The sequence below is a fragment of the Caretta caretta genome, chromosome 5 (genome assembly GCF_965140235.1).
Source record: "Caretta caretta isolate rCarCar2 chromosome 5, rCarCar1.hap1, whole genome shotgun sequence".
In the NCBI taxonomy this organism is placed as follows: domain Eukaryota; kingdom Metazoa; phylum Chordata; order Testudines; family Cheloniidae; genus Caretta; species Caretta caretta.
Genome location: NC_134210.1, coordinates 43,559,449 through 43,578,663, shown reverse-complemented (window position 1 = coordinate 43,578,663; position 19,215 = coordinate 43,559,449). Strand labels below are relative to the sequence as shown.

Genomic DNA, 19,215 nt, shown 5'->3' with positions numbered 1-19,215 from the left:
CCAAATAGTGGAAGCCTGAGTATGAGCAAGCCCTCTTGGGGTGATCTCCACTGATCTTTTCTTCTGTCTTTGTTGTTACCAGTCTTCATAAGACTAAGTATGCACAAGGTTGTAAGTACCTCAGCACTGGGGCTGCTTTATCTTGTACCAGCCTAAGACTAAGTATGCATGATTCAGAGAGTATTTTGTTATATGCATCTGTTTTTGCATAATTATGCTTATGCTTGGATTTATCTGGATTTTAAGTAAAGCCTTCATGTTTGTATTTGTGTGCTCAATCAAATTCAATAAAATATCTTATATAGCTGCTGAGTAAAAGAACCTGTTATTAGCGACTGGTGCAGTCTGCTCCCTCGATTTATCCCAGGATACTGGATGGATGCAGACAGTGCCATCAATGCTCTTTCACCCCTCACCTCAACTACCGTTCTCCTACCCTCCCTTTCCCCGATCATACTGCTCAAAATGGCAGACAAGCAGAGGGTAAATACACAAACATGCACTTTACTGCAGATGTATGCAGTACTTTTTCATAAAAAAAGCATTTGTATTGAAGTTAAAAGGTTTGTTGCCATATACCATTCACAATGTAAATTGCCATAAAATTATGCTTAAAGGCACTCACTATCATCCCATACCACCTAAAGGCACCCTGCTGTTAGTGCAGAAACTGGTTTGCTGTTGATCTGATTTTGGATCATTCCTGGAGAATAAAAAAATAGAATTTTTCACACAGTAAAAATTCCATGCAGTCTCCAAGATTCCTTCAGAAGGCAAACCTCCCTCTGCCACAGCTGTTACTTTGAATCCCTGTCCAGTCATCAGATCATCAGTCATGAGATACAAAAGATTTCCTTAACATAAATGGAAAATCTCATCTCTGATGCCTGGAATAACAGGTCTTTCTTCCTTTCTGGTATCTGAAGCAGCATATCTTGTAAGATGGCAGCAGTCTGGGAAGGGTTTAACATCATCACCATTGATGCTATCTTCCAGTACCTGCCCCCACAATACATCATCTTCTCCCTGCTGCCCCACAAAAAAAAATGTTATCGATAGGTGGAAGGTAGAATTAACTCTTCTCCTTGGATAGCTTTTTCAGAAAAGCTCTCAGACAGAAATTTGATTGCAGAATGAATAAGCACAGGGAATAGCATTCTATCAAAAGGAAAAGCCTTACTTTCTTGTGATTTGCGGTTGCACCAACAGTGAATTAAATAGGATGAATTCAAGAGCACTCATCAGGTTTTTTCCCTGCATTTATCAGGAACAAGTGCAACGGCCAAAGACTTATCAAGGAGATAGGAGTCTGAATTCTGGGAAAAGCAATGGAGAAGTGGGGAGGTGTATAAGAGTGCTCCAGGAGGTCAGAAGAACAAAGGAAGGAAGAAGGTGCTATCAGAGTATCTTCACCATACTCAAGAGATGCAGGAGTGAGACATGTTTGAGAGATTATCCCAGGGCATGAGCCATAGGGGTAAACACCCAGGAATCATGAGCCCTATTTAATCATGTGGACATCACCATGCACTACAAAACATGCAAAATAATATCTGGGGGAGCCATTCAGTGAGCCACAGACTGCCACACCATCAGAAGTGCTAGCTTAAGTCTTCCCCTGATCCAATGCACCAGAAAGAGAAGAGATACATGATATATAATGTCCTTAGGAATGACACGGTTTTACCTTATGTTTGCACCACATTAGGGCAATGATATGCCCACTTTTTTAGCATCCATGAACTTCTACAAAGGTGAAGGGAACAGAATATATATTTAACACATGCCTAAATACTACCCTTGAATACAAGCAATAACTTCACTACACCCCATGCAATCCCATGATCTTCTTCTGGTCCTCATTGGTGATGGTGATGCCCGGTCTCAGTTGGGTGTCAGTTCTGGGGATGGCAGAGTTCACAGCCACCTTCCCTACGGGTGGTGGGATGGCTCTGACTAGGCAATCTTGGATGGTGTTATGTCACAGCTTCCAGGCTCTGGAATGGGGCTTGCAGCTACAAAAGACATGGGGTAGTGTCTCATTGGCATAGCTGCACTTCCTGCATCGCTTGTCCTGATTCCCATGGTGGATGGTTCCGTTCAGTGGAACACAGTTGATCCGGGTCCTGTGGATGAACCTTCAGTTGGCAAATCGGGTGAAGCTGCCCCTGGGGAGGAAGAGGTTGCTGGTGTCCCACTTGTATGTCACCTCGAACGCCTTCATAGAATCATAGAATATCAGGGTTGGAAGGGACCTCAGGAGGTCATCTAGACCAACCCCCTGCTCAAAGCAGGACCAATCACCAACTAAATCATCCCAGCCAGGGCTTTGTCAAGCCTGACCGCAAAAATCTCTAAAGGAGGAGATTCCACCACCTCCCAAGGTAACCCATTCCAATGCTTCACCACCTTCATAGTGGAAAAGGTTTTCCTAATATCCAACCTAAACCTCCCCCTCAATGCAACTTGAGACCATTACTCCTTGTTCTGTCATCTGCTATCACTGAGAATAGTCTAGATCCATCCTCTTTGGAACCCCCTTTCAGGTAGTTGAAAGAAGCTATCAAATCCCCCCTCATTCTTTTCTTCTGCAGACTAAATAAGCCCAGTTCCCTCAGCCTCTCGTCATAAGTCATGTGCTCCAGCCCTCTTATCATTTTTGTTGGACTCTTTCCAATTTTTCCATATCCTCCTTGTAGTGTGGGGCCCAAAACTGGACACAGCACTCCAGATGGGGCCTCAACAATGCCGAATAGAGAGAAATGATCATGTCCCTTGATCTGCTGGCAATGCTCCGAATTATACAGCCCAAAATGCCGTTAGCCTTCTTGGAAACAAGGGCACACTGTCGACTCATATCCAGCTTCTCATCCACTGTAACCCCTAGGTCCTTTTCTGCAGAATTGCTGCCTAGCCACTCCATCCCTAGTCTGTAGCAGTGCATGGGATTCTTCCGTCCTAAGTGTAGGACTCTGCACGTGTCCTTGTTGAACCTCATCAGATTTCTTTTGGCCCAATCCTTTAATTTGTCTAGGTCCCACTGTATCCTATTCCTACCCTCCAGTGTATCTACCACTCCTCCCAGTTTAGTGTCATCTGCAAACTTGCTGAGGATGCAATCCACACCATCCTCCAGATCATTAATGAAGATATTGAACAAAATCAGCCAAAGGACCGGCCCTTGGGGTACTCCACTTGATACCGAATGCCAACTAGACATGGAGCCATTGATCGCTACCCGTTGAGCCTGACAATCTAGCCAGCTTTCTATCCACCTTATAGTCCATTCATCCATCCCATACTTCTTTAACTTACTGGCAAGAATACTGTGGGAGACTGTATCTAAAGCTTTGCTAAAGTCAAGGAATAACACATCCACTGCTTCCCCCTCATCCACAGAACCAGTTATCTTGAAATAGAAGGCAATTAGGTTTGTCAGGCATGACTTGCCCTTGGTTAATCCTTGTGCTGGTCCGGTTCAGGTTTTCCATGTATTGGCAGTGGATGGCATCCTTCAGGGTCCTCTCCAGCATGGTTTTAATTCTCAGTGTGATGACTGTGTGCTCTGCATTCTTCACCTGTGGCACCAGGACTCCCAGCTCCTGGCGTTCCTCGCACCACATCTAGTGGCAGCCAATATGCTTCTCTAGTCATCGAGTAGTGTTGTGGGCACGAGTCCAGAGCGAAGTAAAGTCTCCCCCGTCTCTTCCAAATTTGCCTTCTAGTGAGCTGGTCAGGTAGGTGGCAACATCTTGGTTGGAGGAGATCCTTGCGATTCGCTTCTTGATGACATCCCACATAGCACTTTCTGCAGTGTTCCTCACCATTGCGTCCAGGCATGTCGGAAGGCAGAAGTGATCACTGCAACATCACAGAGATCACCCATATGAGGGACAGTGGCCCTGCTTGAGCGAGATGTACACCAGTTCATTGCTGGCTCTCTGGGAAAGAAACATCCACTTATTCAATAACTGCCTGATAGTGTTGTCTGCCTTGTTAAGAGGGACCCTCACCATGGAAGATCCCCTCAGGACAAATAGGATATGGGGGATCAGGAAGGCATTCAAGGTGTTGATCTTCTGCCATGGTGCCAGTAGGGAGGAGTCAAACCTGGCCACATCTCGTAGGATCTCTGTGATGGTATCCTCAAGTGTCTGCTGCACGCAGAACCTGCGGGCATGACAAGATGTTGGTATGCTTGCCCGTCCTCGAGGAAGATCATGGGTTCACCCTGGATCTGAAATGGCGTAAGCTGGTCAGAGTGCCTTCTACTGCCATCGATATGCAAGGATGCACATTTCCTAGCATTGAAGTGGAGTCCCATCTAGTTGGCAGCCTGGCTGGTGATGTCGAGCATTTGTTGGAGACACTCAGGGTTGTCTGCGATCAGGAACAGATAGTCTGTGTAGGCCAGCATATTCACTCTGTTGCCATACACTGCTGAAGATGGCTCAAATGAGCAGCTCCATGGCTAAGTTGAAAATGATGGGGCTGAGGGAATAGCTTTGCTTCATGCTGCTATGGCTAGAAATTTCAGGTGTTTCTCCTTCCATGGAGTGGATGGTGGTGCTGCAGCCTTCATAAAGTTCCCGGATCAGTTGGAAAGTTTCCTGGCACTCCAAACTCTCACAGCATGGCAAAAATGTGCTGTTGGGGCATTGATACAAAGGCATTAGCCAGGTCGAGCCATGCTATGGCACATTGCCTCCGTGCTCTCCTGGCCACGTGGATGGCAGTCTGAAGGACAAAGTTGTATTCGTAACAGCCTTCATATGACAAAGCCTTTCTGAACAGAGTGGATGGCTCCTCCATTCACAAAGCAGTTTGTTATTCTAGCCACGAGGCAGCAGGCATACAGTTTGTACATCGTTGAGCAGAGAGAGATAGGTCACTAGTTGCTGGGGTCATCTTGTTGTCCTTTCTTGTAGACAAGCACCATCACAGATTTTTTCCAGGAGCTGAGAGTACGGTGGGACTGTTTGCATTTGTTGAAAATGGCTGTTAATACCAGCAACCGGGGTCTCACTTTTTTCAGGAACTTCTAGCAAATGCAATCTTTTCCTGGGGCTGTGTTTTTGGTCTTTGTAAGTCTGGTTATTACATCCCATGAGGCAAAGTCTTGTTCCAGGTCCCCTGCATAGTCAACCCGGGGTAGAGGATGAAGGCATCCTGGACTCTGTGTGACATTCTGAGCTACACAGAACCCTGCCTTGTTGAGCCAGACATGCCGGTCTGCTCCAACACAGACCCAGGGTCTGAACCACGCACCCCAAAGCTGCAGACTTAACAGAAAACGTCTTAGCAAGTGCTCCTGTCTCTAGCACCCAGCTCCAATGGGATCCAAACCCCAAATGAATCCGTTTTACTCTGTATAAAGCTTTTATAGGGTAAACTCAAATTGTCCACCCTCTATAACACTGATAGAGAGAGATGCACAGTTGTTTGCTCCCCCAGGTATTAGTCACTAACTCTGGGTTCAACAATAAGTTAAAAAAAAAAAAGTAGGATTTAAGTGGTTCCAAGTAATAACAGACAGAACAAAGTAAGTTACCAAGCAAAATAAAATACAACACGCAAGTCTAAGCCGAATACATTAAGAAACGGATTACATTAAGAAACGGATTACAGATGAAATCTCACCCCCAGAGCTGTTCCCATAAGCTTCTTTCACGGACTGGACTCCTCCTTAGTCTGGGTCCAGCAATCACTCACACCCCCATAGTTACTGTCCTTTGTTCCAGTTTCTTTCAGGCATCTCTTTGGGGTGGAGAGGCCATCTCTTGAGCCAGCTGAAGACAAAATGGAGAGGCTTCCAGGGCTTTTATATTCTCTCTCTCTCTTGTGGGCGGAAACCCCTTTGTTGTTCTGTGCAAAGTCACAGCAACAAGATGGAGTTTGTAGCCACCTGGGCAAGTCACATGTCCATGAATGATTCAGCTTTTTGCAGGCCGACATCATTGTTTACATGTTAGTTTGAATGTTTCCAGGAAATTTCAGATGTGGATTGGCGTCTCCCAAAGTCCATTGTTAGTTAAGTGTTTCTTGATTGAGCACTTACTGAGAATAGTCCTTTCTCAAGAAGCTGACCAAATGCTTCACTGAGGCTACTTAGAATCAAACATTTTGAGATACAAGTACATAGCCAATATTCATAACTTCAAATACAAAAATGATACACACATACAGACAGCATAATCATAACCAGCAAATTATAACCTTTCAATAGACACAGCACTTGACCTCCTCTGTACAACTATAGGACACTGGTTGCAAGAATGATGTATACAGTCACAGTTAATGTCAATAACCTCAGAACTCCCATTGGAATTATTTTGTTTCACTGAAATTTCAAGAAAGATTAATTTTTTTCTTCAGATGACTTTGTTCTAATAGACTGTGTTCACTCTGCTCTTCCACCATTCACACAAAGGTCAAGAAATAAGCCTAGGAATTACACCTCATTCTTTTCTGTAATGTCATTGACAATAGCTGAGAGAAAGCACTGGGTTCATCCAAAGTAAAGACAAACTTATATCCATTCTATGTGGTTGCACACATTAAACTACTTAGGTTTTGCTGTCAACCAGTTTAATATTTTGTGCTCAGATAAACAGATCATTTATCTTTAAAATTTGTGAAGCAGAACTGTTTGCAGATTAGCAGATAAGCCCTTTTTAAACAAAGTAGGCTAGGAAGTCATATGTAAATTAATCGGAGCAGTATCTCAAGTTACAGTAAAAAGCGAAACTGTGAGAGCAAATTTCAGAAGAATGCTGCTAGAAGCTTTTCATTCTCTATTTTGCTTTAGAAAGTAGTTAAGTAGTTCAGGAAATCTTCATTTGGGTCACTTTTACAACTACAGTATATGAAGACTTTTGTATAGATTTCCAAACAAAAGTTAAATTCTTTAATACCATCAGCATCAGAGATCTAATATTACCAAATGCTCAACCATTTTGCAGAAGCTAATCAAATTCAGGTAGTTCTTTATCCTCTCCCAAACTGTTGGCTAATCTAAATCACTAACTTGCAGCAGTGTAGCAAATCTCACATTAAATAAAATATATGTATAAAGCGTAGCGCAGACAATCACATACTTTTATAATAAAAACTAACAGGCAGCTACTTTGGGGAAAATCTTTATGTGAGCTAAGGGAAAGGGGATCAACGGAACAGCATTTAAAATGCCTCAGACAAGTTATCTCTTACAAAAGAAAAAGATAAAGCGTCAGACTGCGACAAGGAAATAATTGCCTCTAGAGCACTGGATGGGCACCTAAAGATGTATTTTAAAAAATGTAATAAATAAATAAATAAAATGTCACTCCAGAGCACCATTCCAGAGAGGTGCAGGCTGGCAATTTCTCAAGGTTCTTTTCTCCCTCATTAATCATTTCCCTATTTAGAATACACCGTTTTTATTAAATCTTCCTCCTAAACTTTATGAAGCAAAAAAAAAAAAGAAAAAGAAAACGAAGAAGGCGTCAGATTGAAGCATTTTATAAGACAGTCAAATTTGTACACAACTATTTACATTTCTTCCGGTTGTCCATAAAAAAAAATATTGATTTCTAAGGCATCCAGGGCCCAGATCATTGAGGGCATGTCTTCACAGCACAGTTTACCTGAGCTTTAGCTCAAACCCTACTACCATCGACACAAACGGACTTCTGACCCTGGTATGGAGGTTCTTTAAGCTCAGGCTATCTTATCTTGCTTGGGATATGGGTTAGAACCCAGGATCCTCTTTAATTTGGGCTGGAACCTCCCACTTTGCAGTGAGGACATAGGCTAAATCCCTATGTGCTGATAGTCCTCCAATGTCCTTTCATCAATACCGGCCTCACCAAGGAGAAGGTAAGTTTTCCCACAATTGGCTGGAAAAGAATCCTAGAGCATCTCAGCACAAAGAACCATGGACTATGCCCCTAGACATAAACAGGTGAGTGCCAAAACAGCGAGGACACAGTAACTCAGGTATGGCTTTGCTGTGGAGATGCTCAGATCTGGGCTAGGCCAACCCAGATGCTCAGATCCATGTGCCTTCTCCCTGGTTAACTCTGCAGTGAAGACAGTCTGTGAGGATTTAAAAGGTCAAATGCAACTACTTAAAGTGTGGTTTTACTCTGAATATGACTCAGAACACCATTGTAGGGTTCTAGGTCTATCATCTCTCTGTTTTCTTACCAATATGCTCTGTTTACTAGTAAAACAGTTTTCCCACCTACCAGCCCCACAAACACAACATAGGATCTGAAAGTCAAGTTGCTGTATTTCCTTTTTGAATAGCAGACCAATAATAAAGATTCTGCAGACTAAACTGTGCTTCTATTATCTTCAAATTATACCCCCATTTACACCTGTGTAACTCCATGAGCTTTTAATAGGTTTGCACGGGTGTAACTGATTGGCACTCAGTAAACAATTCCATTGATGGAATATTAAAACACACTCCCTCTCAGCTGTGTTGGCTCAGCAGGGCTAACAGGCATAAAAAAGCTTCAAAAACTTAGGACTCGTCTACAGTACTAAAAAGTTACATTGGCATAGCCACGAGCACACCCCCATGAGATGTAGTTAAGCTGACCTAACCCAACGTAGACAGTGCAAAGTTGACAGAAGAATTCTTCTGTTGACCTAGCTACTGCCTCTCAGGGAGGTGGATTACCTACCACGATGGGAGAACCACGCCTGTTGCTGTAGTATCTATACCAGGGGTCGGCAACCTTTCAGAAGTGGTGTGCCGAGTCTTCATTTATTCACTTTAATTTAAGGTTTTGTGTGCCAATTATACATTTTAACGTTTTTTAGAAGGTCTCTCTCTCTACAAGTCTATATATTATATAACTGAACTATTGTCATATGTAAAGTAAACAAGGTTTTCAAAATGTTTAAGAAGCTTCATTTAAAATTAAATTAAAATGCTGATCTTACGCCGCTGGCCCACTCAGCCTGCTGCCAGCCTGGGGTTCCGTTCACCTAGGCTGGCAGCAGGCTGAGCAGGGCCTGTGGCCAGGACCTGGGCTGGCAGCCTGAACCCCAGACCGGCAGCTGAGCGGGGCCGGCGGCCGAGACCCCAGACCAGCAGTGGGCTGAGCGGCTCAGCCCGCTGCCAGTCCGGGGTTCTGTCCGCCGGCTCCTGCCAGCCAGGGTCCCGGCTGCTGGCCCTGCTCAGCCTGCTGCCAGCCTGGGATCCCGGCCCTGCCCACATAGAGTGGTACCTACCTTCTCCCTGGTTCTAGCCCATTCTCTTCCTCTCTCTGCACTAAGCTGAGAGTGGGAGTACACTGAGCACAGGGCTGGGGGTGAAGGAGCAGATTGGAGGCTGGGGTGTAGGGTCTGGCCAGGAGCTAGAATGAGGGAGGGGGCTCAGGGTTGGGGCAGGAGGTTTGGGTGTGGAGTGCTTACCTGGGCAGCTCCCATTTGGTGCAAGGGGTGCAGGCAGGAATGTGGGGGGGGGCGCAGGTGCAGGAGCTCCCGTTTGGTGCTCAGGGTGGGGGTGAGAATGTGGGGGGTGCAAGAGTCAGGGCATGGGAGGGCTGGGTATGTGTGTGGGGGGTGCAGAGGTCAGGGCAGAGGGCTGGGGGTGTGGGCTAGGGTTGTGGGGGTACTCCCAACCCCTTGCCCAGAGCGGCTCATGGCAGGGGGCTGGAGGGGATATGCCCGGATTCTTGCCGCCCCCCCACCCTTTCCCCAAGGCCCTGTCCCCACCTCTTCTCCGCCTCCTCCCCGGAGCAGTGAGCGCGCTCCGGCTCCACTTCTCCCCCTCCCTCGCAAGGGCCATCAGCTGATCGGTGGCAGGGAGGGAGAAGAGGAGGGGCAGGATCCCAGCACGCAGGGGGAAGAGGCGGGGGAGGGGGAGCTCACCTACCCTGCACCAGCAGCAGCAGCCAGCAGGACCAAGCTTCTTCACCCTGCCCCCGCGGGGGGCAGAGAAGAGCGAGCCAGGGTGGGCAGGATTTTTAATGGCTCGCTGCTGCCTGCCGGGGTCCCAGCCTGGGTTCGGCAGCAGGCTGACTGGGGCGGGCAGCTGGGACATGGCAGGCAGCAGTGTGCCATTAAAAAAATTGGCACGCGTGCCATCTTTGGCACGCATACCATAGGTTGCCAACCCCTGATCTATACTCAAGTGATTCAGTAGCTGCAGCTGCACTGCCATAGCATTTTAAGTGTAGACATAGCCTTATTTTAAAGGGCGCACACACACACAGACAGCCCCCCTGCCTTCCCAAATCAGCTTCACAACCTAACAAGCTCCTGGTCACATCACACAGTTCTGAAATTCAAGACTCTGCTTTTTTCTACCTAATCATTGGCCATCAGTTCCTCCCCTCAACCCCACCCCATTGTTTTATTTTAACTCCTCTACTACTCAGCATGCTTTTTGCCCTCTTCTTTCAAGAGCTTTATCTCCTCCGCTCTCCCTGCTAATTTTGGTCTTGCTATACACGTATGTTTGAACATCCATCCACCATTCCCATTCCCCATTTCCATTCCAAAGAATGCCCACCCAAATGAAGACTAAAATAAATCCAAACCTATTAGATTACAAGTGTGAATAGATCATTTTAAAATCCATCAATATCTGTGCATCACCTTCTAAGCAACTCCTCGATCTTCTTGCAACCCTTTTATTCTCTTCTCCTGCACACCCCCATGTTTTTTCATAGTCAGTTGTTTGTGGTTTCAGAGGAAGCTCTTTCTGGAAGGGGTCATTTCTTCTGTATGTACTGTAAAGCACCTGGCACACTGGAGCTTTATATAAAAACCATCATCTGTATAAGTTGGAGATTTTCGAATGTACAAATGGCAGATATGTGCCTGCTTCCCACTGACTCCCAACGGTTGACACCTATCATTCCCAAGCAATTTTTTAATACAATATCCCTTACGGAGAGTAATACTAATGACTTTGAAATGACCAATGCAATAGTGTGATGTCAACGACTGTAAATGAAACTTACAGAGGATAGCTTTCTATGGTTCAACTGTAAGGGAAAGGGCTGGTAGGAAGGGACCACAGCCAAGGGCTCTAGCCCACACAAATTCTATTCAGGCACATTTTTCTAAGGCCCCAGTCCTGCAAACACTTATGCACCTCATTATTTTTAAGCAAGAATAGTCTCAGTGAAGTCACTGCCTCTCACACACACACACTTTTTTCCTATTGACCTAGACCAGCCTTGAATGACAACTATTATTTGATGCATTTGCTGTTCTGCATTTTTCAAACCCCCTGAGTTTACAGAAATATACAAAACAAAAAGAGAAGGTCACAATCCAGAATGAATCAGAGTTATATGCTTTCTCTTGGCTGCGTAAGAGGCTGTTTGAAAACATTTGTTTTTAAAAAATGACTCACTATTTTCCTGCTATCAAGACAAACACTATAGCATATAATGCTGCTGCAGACCACCAGCTAATTAACATCAGAGAGCTTTCAAACACATTAAGAACAGAATATATTCAATGACTTCTTAAATTATATTTAAAAATACACAAAAAATTCTTTTTTTTAACCCCTCCTCCCCCCCACTGCACCAAACAGCAAGCATTTGGAAAAAAAAATAACCACTATCAAAATGTTGAGGGGGAAAATCCCAAAACACAGAAAATACCACATTTCCCAATTTCATCTCAAATCACATAAATAAGGATGACAGTGATCCACCTGTTTTTAATAAAGAAAATTGTATATTACCAAGAATAATACATTCACGTAAGTCTTCCACACAACGTTCAACCAAAGCTTTAGAACGATATACTTAAGGCCTATTTGTGTGTACTTAATGCACACAATATGTGCATTACTATATAATTAAAAAACAAACTACTTTTTCAAAGTTTTTTCACCCTAAGAGCATCTGCTGAAACTCTTGATTAACAAAATTACATAGTTGCTCATCCCGGATATGTATAACAATGTATTAATATTTATTTTGAGAACATTCTCCATTGAGCAGAACCTTGTAAACTCTCACTACTGAAAAAGACACAGGATACAGTAATTTACTTAATTCTGTGAATTAGCAAGACATTGAACAAAGCAAGAATGATGCATCACCAAATAAATCTTGTTTATTTGACAAGTGTACTTCAGTTTTCATTATCTATGATTATATTTCATAGTATAATAGTAAATATTCTCTCGTATATTTTGACGAAGTAATCATGTCTTTGACATAAGACCTCACAGAGCATATTTGTGAAGTTTTACTGTATTAGAATCACAACTTCTATTGCCATGACATTTCTACTGCTGGAAGAGGAAACAGTCCAAAGGACCTACACTAGATGACTATGTGCATTCCTAGGTCAGTGTAGCTCCTGGACATCAAATTCCTATTTTGAAAACTGTTTGACCTCGTAAAAGTACATCATTGTCTATCTGCTACACAAACATAACTATTTGAATAATGAAACATCCTTACCCTCTGAACTGTTCTCAGACTTTTAACGTGATGGGAAACAGTGCAGCATCTCTCATTAAACTGATATAATATTAAATTCCAACACCACAAATTTAAAAAAGCCAGTGTATCCACTTGCATGTTTGTACCTCCTATCACAATCATTTCATCATAAGGAGGTGAGCTCAGTGACAAAGTGAACCCACATGCAGGCATCCCCTGTACAGACAATGCACCAAAATAAATGCAAAACTCCAAGGCCCATAAGAACTAGTAACAATTGTTGAAATTTAGCTACAGAAAACAGAATATAATAAAAAGATTTGATTTTTCAATGACTCCCAACTCCCTATGAATCAACATCTTGAGTCTCTTTAATCCCTCTCACAACATTTCTGTCATATTTGAAAAATACTTTAATGCTGGAACAAGATCTTGTTTTAAGTAGACATACTTTCCTGACTGCACAGACATATTTGATTCAGTAATCTGCCTTCCCCCACTCTCGCCCCCAGTGTGTCTTCTTTTTTTTTAATGAAGAAAAGAATGGCAATGACAGAAGTTTACTTGCTTACCTCCAAAAATGAAAAGCGAACAGAGGACTGCATGGACTGCAAGGGCTTGTTGGGGTTGGGCTCAGGCTCCTTGGGGTGAGACTGAAAGTTAAAATAATGTCATCTCTAGTAAACAAAAGCTTCAGTAAAAGTAGCATGATTTACTTTAGGGGTTATGGTCCTTAAAACAGAATTTTTAGAGCGCTGTTTTGAATGAAATGGTACACAACCATCTACTAATTATAACTTCTATTAGCCTCATCTGTTTTGGTCCACCCCGGCTATGAAATTGATAAAAAATTTAAAAAAAACAAACGTGGGAAGCGTGGAATACCCTACACATTTGGCTTTTTTCAGGAAATGATTACTGCCTTGTGAGTCCTCTAGGGAAAACTGAAAGGAACTTTGTAAAGTATTGTGTTTATAATAAACAACCTGAGGTGCTCAAGTGCTATATAGCAGTCTTTACACAAGAAGATATTCAGATACCTAAAACTACGTATTTGATTTTGCACATGGGCTTTATAAAAATATGATTTTTGGCTATAAGAAAATTTTGGTGCAAATTTTCAAATCTGGGAGCCCAAATTTGGGCACCTAAATAAAAGGGCCCCATTTTCAAACATGATGCACTACCATAACAGTGGGAAACGCAGATGCTCAACGGTTCTGAAAGTCAGGCCAAACATTTAAAGTGACTCAGTACAGATGTGTGTTTAACAGACAATCACATCTGACAATTTTGACCTTTGAAACTGTCTTTAAAAAGCACTTTGGACCATAGTTCTACTTCAAAAGGTTCGTCTGTAAAAATAGCATTGTAGGGCCACTGACAGATTCCATAGTTGCACCTCTGAAGTGTACTCAAACAGTGACATGCACTTTTCCCATGAATGCTTGCTGGAAAGCTTTTTAGTATATCCGTAACATGCCTCTAGTTGCAACTGGCTAAAGTTAGCCATCTTCAATTCTTGTCCTAAAGCGACTAATTAGCTTTGTTTGCACTTTTGTGTGCACTCAAGACTCTCTCAAATTCTCCCACCTTTGCTCTAGCTTTGGTGCTAGCTCCAGACAGAGCAACAGTGGGAGCACACAGATAGACCAGTCATCAGCCTTTTTTCCCCAACATCCTGTCATCTACCTGAATGAACCCTGTGGCCAACCTCTGCTCGCACTCCCAAAATTAAATCACAGGCTGAGTTGCACCTGTGCTAGTGCAACCATGGGGATAAAATGTGATTGGTTTAGAAATCCTCTTTGCAAAATTTATGTATGCTTGATCCAACTATTATGGGCCTTGAGAAACTAAACCAGTGTCCCCAGGAGGATGGAGTTCTGGGGAGCGTAAGCTTGTGCAACTGGGTTGTCTTAGCTGTGAGCATTGATGCTGGGCGCATAGGGAAGGTAGACTGCGGGGGATCCCATTCCCTGAAAGTGCTATGAGACAGAGTCTGTGTCCAAGAGGCTAGAGCAAGAGACTGCAAATGAAGATCCAGGGGAGCTCAGAAGTACGATGGATCCAGGGCCAGATCCAAGCACAGCAGCCTGGTGAGAACCCAGCAGGGGAAAGGTCAACCAGGATCTGACACACCATTATAAACCTTTTTTTCAGTTGTTTATAACTTGGCTAAACTTTAAAGTGGTCAGGCTGAACTCTTCCATGCTGTGTCAGACTGGGTTTATTTTGGTGGGGTTTGTTTGTTTGTTTGGGGGGTGGGGGAGGCTTAAATTCAAGCAAACATGGTCTGGCCATTTCCAAGAATGAGATTAGGGAAAATATGTTGTTTTGACACATTAAAAAAAATCCTACAATCTTTTCATTGAGACGCTCTAGCGTCCAAGCTTGGGAGCAGGGACATGAAATTTGTAGGAGGTTGCAGGAGTGTTAGGGATGTGCTTTTTGCATTCATGTGGAAAAATGGATTTGAAAAATATCTTCACACATGCTCAATAGACACTTCTTAGAATTTGGCAGCTAAATTCAGACTCTGTCTGTACTGGCCATGCTCCATTCTGGGGCAGCAAGGGCTGAGTAACATTTTCCCTGCTGGTCCTGGGTGCTATGGACAGGAGAACTGAGAGCAGGGAGCATGTTTCTCCTGTGCTATCAATGTGTGTGTGTCGTCCCCCCCACCTCCGCTGGAGCTTGGGGTGCAGTAGAAGGTTAGTGGCAGGGGTAGATTGGGGTAAGGAGCCAGTGGTGAAACCAACCGTAAATTTGCCATGTCCTTTCTCTGTCCAAACAAATAAAATATAAGAAAGTACAGAGACAACTTAAAGGTAAAGAGTTAATTTTTAAAATTTTGTTCAATTCTAATAAAACAAAAAGTATTAGTAAAAGAGGTAGGGTAATACAAATAGATACATAATTTTTATTGTGACAATATTTTAACTACAAAAAGCAAACTAGTATTATAGTAATATACATTTTAACAATATATATGATTCAAAATCTGAGCACTGTGGCAGAGTAAGCATAACCGTGGGAGGTTGCTCCATGAGGAGGAAGAAATATATACTGTTTGGTACAAGTCATTACCTCTCTTTACAAAAACAAAAGTATTTGTTGAAAAATAGTGTTGTAAATGATTTTCCAACTTTTGTAGCTGGAGACATCATTTGCATTAGATTACTATGTATTTCTGGTGAAGTTTAATTTTTAAAGTATTTAAATTGTGATTTCTTCAGAAAAGAGAATATAACTATAAATTATTCATGGAAACTATTTTAAGGAGCTCCTTAAGAAGCTCCTTCAAAATCTGTGAGAAATTAGTAATGTTATTTCTCAGAATACACTTCTGAAGTCCTAAAAGGTACCTACAAGTTCACAAACCCCTCCAAAGTAAAAGAAGCAGGAGCATTATTAAGTCTTCATTGAAATATGGATTTTTTCAATAATGTTTTAAAAGCATAAATGGGAAAACTCCAAAGTCATTTTCTGTAATAAGGCTTCTGGCACCTTTAAGCAATATTAGAATGGATTATTTTCCCCAGGTATATATATACACACACACACACACACACACACACTTGCATACATGTCTCTCTTTAAAACTTTCCCAATGTCTTAGGTAGTATCTTTTATAACTAAAATAACTTTCCCTTTGTATTTTCAGTGCTCAGGCATTTCCTGTAGCAAGAATGTGGAAGTCCAAGGGAATACTGTAGGAGGTGAAGTAACCATATCTATTCATCTAGCTAAAAGCAGCACATTTTCTGGGGTGCCCACTGTACGTATAAACACATGCATAGCATATGGAGTCTCTGTGTAAGTACGTATGTACAGATATAAATACAATTGGCTGATTAATTTAGAATATGTGCTGACACTTTGTGAATAAGAGGCTTTGTCCAACATATTCGCTATAAAGCCAATTTGTATATTTTCATGTAGCTACTTTCAAAGTAAGAACTGAAAGCGGGCAAATGAGTTAATCAGCTTTAAGAAAATACAAAGTAAACACACTGCTAAACTAGGTAAACACATTTACTGCAGAGACTAGATGCTAAGCAGGAATCATTCAGAATGTAAGACACTTCATTAATATTCTGTTACACATGTAAAATATGTATCATACTTAATGAATGCTCACAAATAGCATGTCTATTATGTTCTGATCTCTTGCAATGCTCTCTATTATTCAGCAGAGACAGAGGCCTTTCTGAAAGGCAACACTGGGATAAACAAACAGTAACAGAGAGGGGGAGAGAAAGACAGACACCATGGCCTACAGATATATTCTTTCACTGTGAGCTGTTAGGATGCTTCATGCCCTGAGATTCAGCAACTTTAAATATGCAGAAATGTTTTCTTCTAAATATACTGCAATGTCCTGGCTCTAGGCTCACACATTTGCTGAAATCAACTGCAATGCATTTAAAACATGTTCCTTCAACCTAAAGCTGCAGTGCTCCGAGATTGTCAGTACAAACATATATTACATAGCTATTGGTTGCACAAAAGCTAATGCCATGCAGAAATCATTAAAATATTAAAGACAGACAATACTTACTCCAAGGTCAACCCTGGAATTTGTAGCCTTTCCCGCTGGGCTTTCATTGCTGTTATATGTTACCACACTCTATTGTAACCATGACACACATTCACTGGCAGCATCCTGGTGATGACAGAGAGCCAAAATGAACCACTATAAAGGAATGGACTAACAATCTCTGGGGGGAGAGGGGGTGTACTGCAAGTTTGGGTCCTTCCACCTTTAGCTGTCATGAAGAGATGTCCGCTGCCTTTTTCAAGTTAACAGCAATGCCCACTGCACTGATTTTGCAAAGAGAATGAAGCCTTTAGTTCTGCACGTCAAGTAATTAATTTATAATAGCCTAAAAAAGCAATTGCCTCACTGACGCGCACACTTTTTCACCTCGACAGAATGAAAAGTCCCCCTTGCCACACAGACTGACAGCTCAGAAACATAAAGCAACGGCACTGTACGCTTACACCAGTTTCCCTCGGCAAATGTCAAACGTTTACCACCCCCTATGAGCCTATCAAATAGGATTTAGCTATCTTGCTTAAGTCACATTATCCCTTTTCTTGGTAAACAGAATTATTCAGTGTCTGCGGCAATAAAATAGCAAGTCACTGAATGACAATGTAAGCTCCTTTTCTTGATATAGAAAATGATTTTAGGAGACTTAGGAGCAAATACATTATATTACTGTAGCACTGATTGTTAATGTAAGACAAAAAGTTAGTGGTCTGTTTTGGGGTGGTTGTACTTGAATGTTAAAAAGGGAAAGGTTATGAATATTTTATTAAGGATGAGACCCAGACTGCAAATTGAAGACAGACATTTTAGATTGCCTTTAAAATATAGAATTTGAAAACAATCTAATTTTAATAATAGTAATATGCAATGCTTTACAGAGACACTCAAAGTACAGTGTATATCTGATGTCTCTTATTTGATTTAAACTTACCCATTCCTTTTCCCTATCCCCTTCTTTGGTCTATGCCTTTATGCTAAAACTTTATGTAAGTGTTTATTACAAATACTATAAGAGTCAGAATATTTTACCCCATTCAAATCAATGTTTTCTATGGCAAATGCTTCATGCCAGTCTAATGTAACAGTAATGTGAAAACAATTTATGTGAATCATTTATGTTGTTTTTATGGTTTTTCTACTTGCCAACCATTAGTTTTTTAGTTTTAAAAGTCTGCATCCACAAATTTCTACTTTTCCTTGTGATAACATATTATATATATTTAAAAAACAGCCCGTTTCAAAAGAACATTATTAAGGCTGCAAAGTCAAGTTTTCAAAAGTTAAGAAATACCAGAATTAAAGTTGCCTGAGCAATCTTAGTTCACCCCCATTGTGCACATGCATTAGGATACAGTTTTAATTACATGATCACATTTTTTCCACAGGACCCCTCCTCATTCAATGCACAGGATGGAGCTTCTCTGGGGATCACTCAGAACTGTGTAGTAAAGGAGGCTGTTATCTGTAGGACCCCTTGTTAGTGGCAGACGTTAGAAGGTATGTCATGAATGAGGCAGGGGACTGCAGGAAGTGAAAGGGATGGCTTCTTGGTTAAGGAAGTTGAATGCTCCCCCAAGGAGAAATAGATTTCTCTATGAAAATAATGCCTGTGAAGTGCAGTTAGCACACATGGGCTGTGATGGTTTGGACAATGCAAAAGGAAATCTTTGGAGAATTTAGCTCCCAAGCTCTAACAACTCTCTACTGAGCATGTGCAAAGTGAATTTTTATTTTTCAAAGGCTCATAATGTCACCAAATTTGAGAATTCTTTAAATGAGGAAGCAGAAGGCACATCCCTGACACTAGGGTGATGCCCCTTGAACAAATTTTAAGTCCAAAGCACATAGGCTCCAGAGCCTCTTAAAAACAATTATTACAACCAATTTGTTAACATGGACAAAATCACATATTTTTCCCAAATCTCATTCTCAGAAATGGCTGAACCATTTTTGCTGAAACCAAAACAAAAAACAACAAAGACACAGCCTGAGGCAGACACATAGCACGGAAAACTTCAGCCTGAAGAGTCAAAGTATGGCAAAGATATAAGGAACTGAAAACAGGGTCTTATGATGGGAAATGTCAGGCAACCTTAACCACAAGCAGTGGTGCCTACACCTCACAATATTATATATAATCTTTCAGTTTTTAACAACTGAGAAGCTAATACAGCTCCTTTTGTTTACATCTTGGTGTACCAACATCACTTATGATGTCTGCACGAATGCGTACAACTATGGAGT

At 42.1% G+C, this 19,215-nt stretch overlaps 1 protein-coding gene across 13 annotated transcripts in view; it reads right to left on the bottom strand.

Annotated features, from left to right (window-relative positions):
- Window positions 1-19,215, bottom strand: part of MAST4 (microtubule associated serine/threonine kinase family member 4) — a 436,616-nt gene that overhangs the window by 155,378 nt on the left and 262,023 nt on the right. The window contains exons 1-2 of one of the 13 annotated variants that reach the window (XM_048849933.2): window positions 16,978-17,343; window positions 12,986-13,066 (exon numbers count right to left, since the gene is read on the bottom strand). The exons of 9 other annotated variants lie outside the window; for them this stretch is intronic. In XM_048849933.2, the coding sequence (XP_048705890.2) occupies window positions 12,986-13,066; window positions 16,978-17,024 (128 nt within the window). In that variant the 5' untranslated portion in view covers window positions 17,025-17,343. Of the gene's footprint in view, window positions 1-12,985; window positions 13,067-16,977; window positions 17,344-19,215 lie in introns of those variants that run through there. 3 more of the 13 variants (XM_048849937.2, XM_048849942.2, XM_075128507.1) reach the window with 3 other exon arrangements.